The sequence below is a fragment of the Artibeus jamaicensis genome, unplaced genomic scaffold (genome assembly GCF_021234435.1).
Source record: "Artibeus jamaicensis isolate MK-2021 breed Jamaican fruit bat unplaced genomic scaffold, CSHL_Jam_final contig_1015, whole genome shotgun sequence".
Lineage (NCBI taxonomy): Eukaryota > Metazoa > Chordata > Mammalia > Chiroptera > Phyllostomidae > Artibeus > Artibeus jamaicensis.
In genome coordinates, this window is record NW_026521194.1 from 20,319,326 (window position 1) to 20,331,951 (window position 12,626).

The 12,626-nt window shown below is 41.2% G+C and overlaps 1 protein-coding gene across 9 annotated transcripts in view; it reads left to right on the forward strand.

The window, feature by feature from the left end:
• Positions 1–12,626, forward strand: part of RAPH1 (Ras association (RalGDS/AF-6) and pleckstrin homology domains 1) — an 80,464-nt gene that overhangs the window by 61,579 nt on the left and 6,259 nt on the right. For 8 of the 9 annotated variants that reach the window (XM_037165893.2, XM_037165890.2, XM_053657658.1 and 5 more), the window contains 3 exons: positions 8,045–8,143; positions 9,161–9,281; positions 10,277–10,419. In XM_037165893.2, coding sequence (XP_037021788.2) covers positions 8,045–8,143; positions 9,161–9,281; positions 10,277–10,419 — 363 coding nt within the window. Of the gene's footprint in view, positions 1–8,044; positions 8,144–9,160; positions 9,282–10,276; positions 10,420–11,639; positions 11,716–12,626 lie in introns of all 9 variants that reach the window. The other variant, XM_053657724.1, reaches the window with a different exon arrangement.

The window sequence follows — 12,626 nt, forward strand, 5'->3', positions numbered from 1 at the left end:
TCCAGGATAATTACAGAGATGGTTATGTCTTTCTCATTGGCTCCGTCATAGTAACCCCATGGTATCTATTTAGGCTCCTTGTTCATGTCATTGTTTGCTTCTGCTTTCCTGGGAATTAGCAGTTGGGTTTGGGGCAGCAGTGTTTTAGGGCTTGGGGATAGAATTTTTACTGCTTTGATAAAATTAGGTGTATTATAATGATAACCCCTTATTAGGTGTATTATAATGATAACCCCTTCTCTAAGAAAGGTAATCCTTTCTTAGAGAATACCATCACATCATTTAAATTACAGCAACAAATAATTTTTTTAAAGTCAGTAGAAATTAGCTTAATTCAGTAGTTTCAAAATGAGACCCAACATCCTTGGGGAGTCCCTGGGAACCTATAAAGGGGTCCATGATGTCAAAATCACTCTTTAGATGATGCTAAGATTTGCCTTTTAGACTCTCATTCTCTCACAAATGTATAATGGAGTTTTCAAAGAGGTTACATGACATGTGATGATATCTTTGCTCTCTTGGGTAGTGGAATGTATATTTGCATATTCTTATCTTTTAATTTTTTCTAAGTTTTAATTTCTTATAAGGTAAATATCAGTAAACAGAGCCCCTATAAATGTAAGCTATTTGGGGATCTCATAACATGAGGACAATAAGAGTTGTTTATTGTAATGGCTCAAGATTGTCAGAGAACCCAAATTCTTTCCATTGTTCCCTATTCCATCCGGTGCATGTCACAGACGGCCACTGCAGTTCCAGGCATCACGTGGGGACCTAGAAAATCCACTTATCTGTCGATGAACACTTAGGTTGTTCCATATCTCGGCTACTGTAAAAAAGTGCTACAGCGAACATAGGGGTGCATACATCTTTTAAAATTAGTGTTTTCATGCTCTTCTAGAAATACCCACCAGAGGGATTGCTGGATCACATGATAGTTCTATCCTTAAATTTTTGAGGAACCTCCATACTGTTTTCCATAATGGCTACACCAATATACAATCCAACCAACAATATATAAGGATTCCTTTTTTCCACATCATCGCCAACACTTGTTATTTCTTGCAGTATTGTGTTAATCCCTTTTGCAGCATACATAAAATTCCTAGGTTAAGAATATATTTCTTCTAAGGGTCTTTTTTTGAGGTTTAGAAAGATCAAAAGTTTTTGAGTGGGTGCAGTGTTACATATTTTTATTTTTTAACTTCTTGCAAATTACTTGAGGGAACTAATTTTAAAGCCTTTATATGTTTGCAAAGTAATAAATGTTAGTATACATGTTGTGGTTTTTCATTAGCACTTGGACTGTGATTTTAGAGCATCACTTTTAGTTATAAAGTTTTAGAAAGTATCAGTCTCATCTAATTTTTGACATAAACAGAGAAAAATCACCTAATAGCACAATAGTAATCCAGAATTTCGTGATCTGGCCAAGATGAAGACATAGGCAGAAACACTTCATTTACTTGTACAGCCAAAAGGACAACAACCAATTTTAAAACAACCAGAATTGCCAGAAAATTAAACTCCATGGAAGTCCAACAACCAAGGAGTTAAAGAAGAGACTTTCATCCAGACTGGTAGGAGCGGCAGAGACGGGCAGCTGGGACGGAGAGGATGCAAGGCAAGGTGGCAGCTAGTGGATAAACGGGGAGGAACAACTGCGGAGCAAGACAGACTGTACAACCCAGGGTTCCAGCACAGGGAAATAAAGCCTCAAAACCTGCGCCTGTAAAAGTCTCTGAAGATTGTGGCAGTGGGAGAAGCTCCCAGTCTCACAGGAGAGTCTGTTGGAGACTCTCACAGCATCCTAGAATGTATACAAGCCACCACCTGGGATCAGCACCTGAAAGGGCATAATCCACTTGTGGGAAGTGATGGAAAGTGGGGAGAGGGCTGAGAAGCTAGCAAGTGGCATTGTTCCCTCTCTGACCCCTCCCCCACAGACAGCACCACAACCCAGCAAAATGGGTTGCCCCTCTCTGAGGAGTACCTAAGGCTCTGGTCCTTGTAACATAACAAGTGCACCAAGACAAAGAAATATGGCTCAAATGAAAGAACAGATCAAAACTCCAGAAAAAGAACTACGTGACAAGGAGATAGCCAACCTATCAGATGCAGAGTTCAAAACACTGTTAAATCAGGATGGTCACAGAAACAATTGAGTTCAGTCACAAAATGGAGGAAGAAATGAAGACTATACAAAGTAAAATAAAGGGAAATATACAGAGAACCAATAGTGAAGGGAAGGAAACTGGGACTCAAATCAAGATTTTGATCAAAAGGAAGAAGTAAACATCCAACTGGAATAGAACAAAGAAACAAGTCAGAAAAAATTAGGAGAGGCTTAGGGCAAGTTGTCTGGCACAACTTTAAACATTCCAACATCCAAATCATAGGGTGCCAGTAGGAGAAGAGGAAGACCAGGAAATTGAAAACTTCTTTGAAAATATGATGGAGGAAAACTTCCCCAGTCTGGCGAAGGAACTAGACGTGCAAGTCCAGGAAGCCCAGACAGTCCCAAAGTTGGATCCAAGAAGAAACACACCAAGACACATCATAATTAAGTTACCCAAGATTAAATATAAGGAGAGAATCTTAAAAGCAGTAAGAGAAAAGGAGAGTTACTTACAAAGGACTGTCAGCTGATTTCTCAAAAGAAACCTTACAGGCAAGAAGGGCTGCAAAGACATTCTCAGTCATGTAAGACAAGGACCTGCACCCAAGATTACTCTATCCAGCAAAGGTATCATTTAGAATGGGGGGGGGGGGGCAGAAAAAGTGTTTCCCAGATAAGGTCAAGTTCAAGGAGTTCACAATTACCAAGCCCTTATTATATGAAATGTTAAAGGAACTTATCTAAGAAAAAGAAGATCAAAGCTGTGAACAGTAAAAATGACAACAAACTCACAACTACTAACAACTGAACCTAAAAACAAAACCAGAAAAACTAAGTAAATAACTAGAACAGGAACAGAATCGCAGGAATGGAGATCACATGGAGGGATATCAGTGGGGAGGGTAAGAATGGGCAGAAAAGGTACAGGGAATAAGAAGCATAATTGGTAGGCACAAAATAGACAAGGGGAAGGTTAAAAATAGTATAGGAAATAGAGAAGCCAAAGAACTTACAAGTACAACCCATGGACATGAACCTTTAAGGCCTTGGGAGGAAGGCTGGAGGGTGGGAGGATGCAGGATGGAGGGGGATAAAGGGGAGGAAAATTTAGAAAACTTTCCTCCCCTTGCAATAGCATTATCAATAAAATATACTTAAAAATAGTAATCAAGAATTTCATATTCTTAAATGCTTTTATTCTCAAAACTTTTGCCTTTATTATTAAACAATACAAACTTTCCAAATCAACTAAATCATTTTAGGAATGAAATAATAGCCTTTCTGTATAGCTCTTCATTTGTTTTGGAGGGCAGTTCCATTATATATTCTCTTTGGAGTGTTTAAGAATTTAATGCAAAGCTTCTAATTTTAGCAAGAACATCTCCTCTATACTTGTTTTTATCTCATGTGTGATTTTATTTATTTTTTAATATAGTTTATTGATTATGCTATTACAGTTGTCCCATTTCCCCCCTTCACTCCCCTCTGCCCCACACACCCCCTCCCACCCACATCCCCCCCCTTTAGTTCATGTCCATGGGTTATACATAAAAGTTCCTCAGCTTCTACATTTCTTATATTATTCTTACTCTCCCCCTATTTCCTACCTACCATTTATTCTGCTTATTCTTTGTGCCTTCCCCCCCTACCCCTCCCACCCCCCTGTTCCTAACCCTCCATGTGATCTCAACCTCTGTGGTTCTGTTCCTGTTCTAGTTGTTTGCTTAGTTTGCTTTTGTTTTTGTTTTAGGTGTGGTTGTTAATGATTGTGAGTTTGCTGTCATTTTACTATTCATATTTTTTATCTTCATTTTCTTACATAAGTCCCTTTAACATTTCATATAATAAGGGCTTGGTGATGATGAACTCCTTGAACTTGACCTTATCTGAGAAGCGCTTTATCTGCCCTTCCATTCTAAATGAAAGCTTTGCTGGATAGAGTAATCTTGGATGTAGTTCCTTGCCTTTCATGACTTGGAATACTTCTTTCCAGCCCCTTCTTGGCAGCAAGGTCTCTTGAGAAATCACCTGACAATCTGATGGGAACTCCTTCGTAGGTAACTGTCTCCTTTTCTCTTGCTGCTTCTAAGATTCTCCTTATTTTCAATCTTGGGTAATGTAATTATGATGTGCCTTGGTGTGTGCTTCTTTGGATCTAGCTTCTTTGGGGCTCTCTGAGCTTCCTGGATTTCCTGAAAGTCTATTTCCTTTGCCAGATTGGGGGAGTTCTCCTTCATTATTCAAATACATTTTCAATTTGTGGCTCTTTTTTTCTCCTTCTGGTTCCCGTATAATTCGAATGTTGGAACATTTAAAGATGTCCTGGAGGTTCCTAAGCCTCTCCTCAATTTTTTGAATTCTTGTTTCTTGATTCTTTTCTGGCTGGATGTTTCTTTCTTCCTTCTGGTCCACACCATTGATTTGAGTCTCAGTTTCCTTCCCATCACTGTTGGTTCCTGTACATTTCCCTTTATTTATCTTGGCATAGCCTTCATTTTTTCATCTAATATGTGACCATACTCAACCAATTCTGTGAGCATCCTGATTACCAGTGTTTTGAACTGTGCATCTGATAGGTTGACTATCTCTTCATCGCTTAATTGTATTTTTTCTGGAGCTTTGATCTGGTTTTTTTTTTGGGGGGGGGGCTTTATTTTTGTCCTGGAATGCCTGTCACCCCTGTGGCATGCCAGGTGTGGAGCCTTAGGTATTCACCGTGGCAGGGTGATCCTCGTCACTGCATTGTTGTGCTGTATGTGGGGAAGGGGTCTGAGAGGGAACAATGGCACTTGTTCAATTCTCTGCCAGATTTCAGTCACTTCCCCTGCTACCCACGAGCAAAGTGAACCCTTCTGGTGCTAAATCCCGGGTGGGTGGGTTTGTGTATGTTCTAGGACCCTGTGGGTCTCTCCAACAAACTCACATGTGAGGCTGGGAGTTTGTCCCACTGCCGCCCCAACCCCCACAGGTATTTTCAATCAGGTTTTGAGGCTTTATTTCCCTGCACTGGAACCCTGGGTTGTGTGGTCTGTCTCACTCCCCAGTTGTTCCCCCTGGTTTGTCCACGTGCAAATGTGGGACCTGTTCCACCAGCCACTGCCTCACAGGTCCACCAGCTGCCACATGTCCTCTCCACCTGGCTGCCAGTCTCTGCCCCTCCTACCGGTCTGGATGGATGTTTCTTCTTTAACTCCTTGGCTGTCGGGCTTCCATACAGTTCCGGTTGTTCCATGTCAGTTCTGGTTGTTTTTTGTTTTTAAATTGTTGTCCTTCTTTTGGTTGTGTGAGGAGGCAGTGTGTCTACCTACACCTCCATCTTGGCCAGAAGTCCTGCTTCGTGTGTGATTTTAAAAGTGGTGGAATAATATTTGGCTAACAGAGAAGAGAGGCAGTAAATTTGAAAGACGATTTTACACTTACAAGGCAATAATATGACACAGTATTTGACAGCATGGGCCCTGAAATGAGATCACATTATGTCAAGTCCTGGTTCTATCACTTGTTGACCAGTAACTTCAAAAACAGTATGAACTTCTCTGTGCTTCCATTTCTTCTCAGATCGTGGGAGTAGTAATATGTAGCTCATAGGATTTGATGGCATGAGCTAATACATGTGAACATACTAAGTGCTCAAAAAATGCCAATTTTAATAAAATAACAGGATATCAGCAGAACAGGCATTCTCCTGAGGTGTTGGCACAGAGCCTAAATGACCATAATGAAGGCTATAAAATGAATGTTTTTATTATGTGGGAGGTTGAAAAAAGAATCTTGGGGGTCCTAAAATGAAAAATTTAAACTAGCAGGTAATCTGCAAATACTCAAATAGTGGTATCATAGTACTCTTTGGGGTGGTGTTTGGAATCTCAGGTTAGAGAGAGATAAGAGAAGGTTAAAAGTTAATTTCTCTTTGATTTTCTTTGATGCTGTATTGACTGAAAAAATACTCCCTTGTGTAGAGGTGTCTCTCTCTCTCTCTCTCTTTCTCAGGCAGGGTCACTGCTACAGTTGAACACGTATTCTGGTAACCCTTAAAATATAAGAAATCAGCCAGAAATAGTTTATAAATCACTGTAAAGGAAGGTGTGGTGATAAGAGCTGAGAGCCATCCTGTAGCCCCTTGTTCATGTGTCTGAACCGCATCCAGTGGGCAGTGTTTCAAGAAGCAGGAGGTGGAGAAGAGCTCTTCTGCCCTAACTGGCGATGCTGAAGAGCGCTCTTCTTCAGTCAGCCCATTCGATCTTCTGCTCAGCCCGGGTGTGGCCCCTTCTGTTTTGTTAACGTGGTATCACAAGAGCTGCTTGAAGCAGCTGGCAAATAGTTCTTACTCAACAATAATTTGTCATGAATGAATGCAGTAAAATCCCTCTCTCTCTTACAGAACAATACATACTCCTCTGTCTGTCCTCCTTTGCTCTTTCAGGATTGCCATGGTGGTTTATTGTGTGGTTTAATGAGGACAAGGGCATATATTCCAAGAGAAGGCTGTGGAGCCTATATTATCAGGAGAAAAAATCATTTGGTATTATTTTGCTAACCTCTTATTGTGGAGTTGTGGTTAAAACTGATTGTAGCTCTCAACACCAAAATTGGTTTTGTATTAAATGTTTTATCATAGGAGCTGAGCTCTGTAAAGCAATATATAGAGTAGGGTAAGTAAATGAATTTACATTTCTCTCATTGTAACGCAGTGAGATCGATCTTTAATTTACATAATTTATAATGGTGGCCACCTATTCCTGCTACATCGAGAATGTATTCATATTGTTTATTGATTTCATGGGTTTCCACAACAAATGAATATGGTTAAAAAAGTTTTAAGCCTCTTACAAGATTGGATATAAATTTAAATACTTCAGGTAAAGTATAGCCATTAAAAAATGTATTTTTAGAATAACTAAAAAGAGAAGTAGTAATTAACAATCATTACACCCCAAAACAACTGTGAGTTAGAGTTTTTCTTCCCAGGGAACGAGTGGCGATGGCCCAGTAGAGTTAAAATGTCTTGAGTCTATAGCCCTGGCTGGGTCTTTCAGTTGGTCGGAGAGGTTGCAGTTTTGATTTCTGGTCAGGGCACCTCCCGAGGTTGCAGGGTCAATCCCTGATGGGGGTGTGTAGGGGAGGCAATGGATTGATGTTTCTGTCTCTTCCCCTCTCCCCTGCCTCCCTCCCTCCCTTCCTCTCTTTCTAAAATCAGTAAACAAATCCTCAGGTGAGGATTAAAAAAATACCTTGAGTCTGTGGAAGTGGAATACACTTCCACTTTGGTACTCAAGGTCAAGTCAGTCATCTCCCATCCAGCTCTCAACTAAGCACATTGGGTCGTGAAAACTAAATTAGGTGAGGCTGTTGATAAGCTGCTCATTCCCTGGAAGGGCTGTGCTGCGTGGGGGTGCAGGGGCCTGTGGAGCAGGGCTTGGTCCACAGAGAGCGCCCTGCAGTGGTGGGAGTACCCCTCATGCCCCAGGGGCTGTGCCCACCCCCCCCAGTTGTTCACCTCCAGAAGAGCACTGGAAGCTTTCCCCAAGACTCCAGTTTGGAGTCTTCTGAGTGCTTTTTTGTGGGTCCAAAGTAAAATCGAACATTATTTTCTTGTTTCATAGTCTTACAGATAAAGAATTCTGATGACTTTGTTCATGGACATTGTTTTTTCGAAATGTAGAAGGGGTATTTGGGAATTTTCCATATGTGAAGGTATTTTTTTAATTTGGATATCTTGACTAAAATTCAGCATGTTTTTCTCATTTATTTTGTAAATATATTTATGGGCCATTTTATTTGGCCTATGGCCATATGAGAGATATAAATTACTAGGTCATTACTCTGATGCCCTGTAATTTGTCAGGATATATTGAAACTTTGGTAGAGTTTATTTTTCTTTAGTTCTCCAGCAGACTTCACTGGACTTTGCCTTTAATCTTCCAGCACCCACAGATCCAGAAGAAATCTCAGTACATCAAGTATCTTTGTTGTGATGATGTGAGGACCCTGCACCAGTGGATCAATGGTATACGCATCGCCAAGGTACATGTTCTCTGGGTTTGATAGCAGAATAATGAGGTAGTTAATGATAAGGTTGTGACTGTCATGACAGTTACTCTGGTTGTTTCATGTTCGTGATTTTGCCAATGTCTAGTTTTCTCAGGCCTTATGTTTTAATTTTAAATGTCTTTTTCTTTGGTCATAAGCATATACTTTTAACAGGTGCTATTTATGGAGTAATACTGCTGGTAAAAGCTTGTGTAACATCAAAGTGATTATTTTGGCTTTGGAGTGCTATATCACGCTCACATAGCAGAGTTTGAAAATTAAGTTGCCTTGAGGTAGGGGAACGATGAATAAGCAGAGTACAGGATTTTTAGGGCAGTGAAAATATTCATAATCTGTATGATACTGTAATAGTGGATACATATTATTATTCATGTGTCTACATCCATAGAATACATAACACCAAGAGTGAACCGCTGATAAACTGCGAGCTTTGGGTAACGCTGACATGTTAATGCAGGTTCACTGACTGTAACGACAGACGGACCTACCGCTCCGGTGGGTGACGCTGGTCACGGAGGAAGCTGTGCATGTTTGCAAGCTGGTGGTGTCTCCTGACCTTCCTTATAATTCCGCTGTGAACCTAAAACTGCTCTGTAAAAAAGCAAGTCTTAAAAAACATATTTTAAAGGACATCTTAAAGATGACTGTACAAAATACTTGAAGAAATATTTATGCCAAGAATTAGAAATAAAATTTCATTATAGATAGCTATAAAATCAAAGGGGCTTGAGGAATAACTGGAAAAAAATCTTTATGTTGATAATGAACCCAATCAAGTGTTAACTTCTTGCTGCCTTTGTAAAAATGGGGGAAAATAAGGGTAGATTATAATTTACTGGTGTTAAAATAACTTTTGAAGGATCGTGGGTATTAATTTTAATACAAACTATGAATCAGAAAACAGAAAGGTATCAGTCACCCTTTCCTACCTCACCGATCGTGTCATGCCCTATAAGGCTCAGATGTCATCATTTACTGCCTTCTGTTTAGTATGGGAAGCAGCTCTACGTGAACTATCAAGAAGCCTTGAAGAGGACAGAGTCTGCTTATGATTGGACTTCCTTATCCAGCTCCAGCATTAAGTCAGGATCCAGTTCTTCCAGCATCCCAGGTAGTTTGAAATGCCCAAAGCACTGTTTACTAGCAATATGAATGTGTCTCTACAGGCTGCTAGTGGACCTGGTTACTTCAGCATGATTCTTAAAAATCAGAGCAATCCCTAATTTCTGAATTATATTCAGTAGGTATATGAGCTTTTTTTATTGCTAGAGGGCACAATATCTTGGGCAATCTAATAATACCCATCTCTCACAGAGTGATTGGATAGAACTAACTTTAACACTTAAGCCTCCCCCAGATGTCAGGCATTAGACTAGGTGCTTCTGCATGACTCTCCTACCTGACTTGGAGTCCAGTGAAGTGACCTTCCTGGTTCCCTCACTTTGGGGGTCAAATTACACCCTATCCTCAGCCATTCCCTGCTCCCTTAAAGGCTTGTCTTCATGCCTTGCCCAGGAGGCCAGGCTCAACAGAGCAGCGGCTGCCTTGTGATGCCTGAATCTCTAGGAAACACACTTCTCACTTGGGGGGCAGATTCTGAGTCCTGTTCACTGCTGGGAAGAGGATGCAGTCATCATGTGTGAAGAGGATGCAGTCATCATGTGTATATCCGAACTCATAAGTGAGAGCTCTGTGGGATGGCCCGGAGCAGTGATATGTAAAAAGGTTTAATCTCAATGTAATGAAGACACAATTGAAAAAAATTCACTCCTTTATTGTTGGTTCATTAATTTTTTTATTTGCCATGAGTTCTTCCAAGACAGATTATCGGGATACCAATATGTATGTGAACCTCTCATTGTAATTATCATTCTCTCATGGTGAATGAACTGTTTTAAATGAATCAAGATTTCCTATTAGCTCCTAAGGCAAGGGAATTTTCCTAGTGGAATATACAGGCTGTGCTTTATATGAAATGAGTAAAGGTAACTTGTTGCTGTTCTGTATAGCACTTAGTTTTTGTAAAAGATCTACCTGAACATAAATAGTTATACTGTCAGAACACTGACTTGTGTGACCTTGTTTTTGAAAATTTATTTCGAACAGAGTCTCAGTCAAACCACTCGAATCAGTCTGACAGCGGAGTGTCCGACACCCAGCCGGCAGGGCACGCCCGCTCCCAGAGCATCGTGAGCTCCATCTTCTCTGAAGCCTGGAAGCGAGGCACTCAGCTGGAGGAGTGCAGCAAGGTAACACACTTGTGATCATCGCTAGAGAGAAATCTGGGGCGTTCTGTGGGGTAGCTTGTTGCTCTTCCATTCCTTTATTAGGGATCTTTCTTGGCTGTATTTCTTTATTCTTTGATTTCTCCTCAGAAATGAGTATTTGTGAATGTGCTGTAGTGACCTAAGATCTCAAAAAGCAAGCAAACAAACACAAAACCCTGGCAGTGTAACTCTTTTTTGGTGGCTCAGATTTTTAAGAAGTAACAGTTTTCTTCCTCCTCCTTAATCAGTTTGGATGGAGCAAGACCACTTAGTGCCAGTGCTCAAATTCTGTCCCAGAAAAGCTGCTAGTGGCTGATTATTTCTTTGCTATTAATTTATTCAGACTCCTTCCTTTATCTTTTCTTGTATGCCTCTTGGTATTTCTCTGAGCATTGATGAATTTTTTCAAATTAAGGCCTATAGGGAAGGTTACATTCAAATTTATCCCCTTAAAGTTTTGGATCCCTGAGCCTTGCTTAGTAGCTTCTTCAGTGACACTGAGGACAAGTGTAATTATTGCTGGACTATTTAGAAACGTGGAGCGGTTCTTTAGACAGTTGGGAAACACCATCTGGCTTTCTGTGGGTGAAGGAGCTTCCCAGCTGCACTCACCCCTCAGGAGGTGAGCACGCGCCCATCCCTGAGGACCATTTCGTTTTTACTCGACAACCGTTTTTATTTATTTATTTTTCTTCCTTTGGTCTTAATCACTTAGGCAAGTATATTCTTCAGTGGGAATTAAGTGGATATTTTCCTTGCTTTATTACTTGATTTGCATATCTAGTTAACTGGCCCTCAGGAGGGTGGAGGGATAGTAACCCAATGTGGGGGTCTCTTAGAAGTAAATACTTGAAAATTGGTTCTAATGACCTGAATTCTCAAAACACTGATAGTTTGCTTAACTCCCTACGTAATTTAGGTGGAGCACCCCCCCCCCCCGTGTCTGGTACTAATAACTCGATGTACATGGTAGAGAAGCAGGTTGACACAATTCAGACACGTGAAGAAAAGCCTTTCCCTTACTGAATTTTTCATGGTGTTTTCTACGTGCATTTTACATGAAAGGCCAAGGAAAACAAAGGTTTCCATGCTCTGGTTAAACAGAGTAGTCCCACTGCAGTTTCAGAAAGAGCGGGAGCCCTGCCGTGCAGCAGTGACTGTGTCTGAGTCTTGACCCCTGTGTGTTTCTTGTGTTACCTCAGTCTCAGGTGCCAAATGAGAAGGCCAGCACAGCTAAGCTCTGCACCCCTGCAGCATCCAAGACAGGGTCAAGTTAAGGTCAGGGGCTGTTCTGTGGAAACAAATTAACCTGGGTGACTCCTGTAACCAAGTCTTGCAGACTAATGCTTTTACTTTGATGTGTAGTTTTTAAAGAAACATTCCAGTGTCCTAATGAGCATTAGAATTCAGCCCTGTAATGAGTCTTCTAGTTCACTAACCTAAGTTTTCTCCATGCTAATTAGATGTCATTCATAATTGGAAACAAATGGTTTTATCTCGGATCCTCATAGGATGTTCAAAAGACCTAAAAGATGCACCCTGAGTTACTAAGCCAAGGGTTCTTCTTTGCTCTTTTCAAAAGTGCTCGAGTCACATCCACGCATGAGGAGTTCCATGAGGTGCACGGCCAGGTGTGGTCTGGGCAGCACTGAGAGGTGCTCGGCGGGTTGTTGGCCAACTCGAGCTCCCCTTTCTGGATACGTTTCCTTTGTCCTACCTAGACTTCTAGTTTCCTCTCGCTTTCTTTTGGCTTTTTCTGTATGATATTGTTATGACCTTTTGCTTTAATGTTTATGAAGCATTTCTTTATGTATTTTCCAGTAAAACAAATGTAAAGAATGCCCCCTCTTTACCTGCATTGCTGGACTTCTGTGCATGTTGGATGCAAGTGTCTCATACGGACACAAGTGTGTGTGTCAAGCTCATTCATTCCTGTGTGACTGTGCACGCCTGCTAAACACTCTCATACTCTCATGTGGAGGCTTACTAGCACCAAAAAGCCATCCTCACTCCTCAGGAGGCCCCCCACCAGCACCCTACACCAGTTACAGCATCTGCCCGAGGCAGATGCATCATGGACTGAAATTTGAACTTGAGCCACCACATGTCCCCTTGCCACAGAGTCAGGGTGGGTCCAGTGCCCGGAGGCTCTCCCACAGAGGGCTCCCGTGTGGCACAGCCCGGCACCA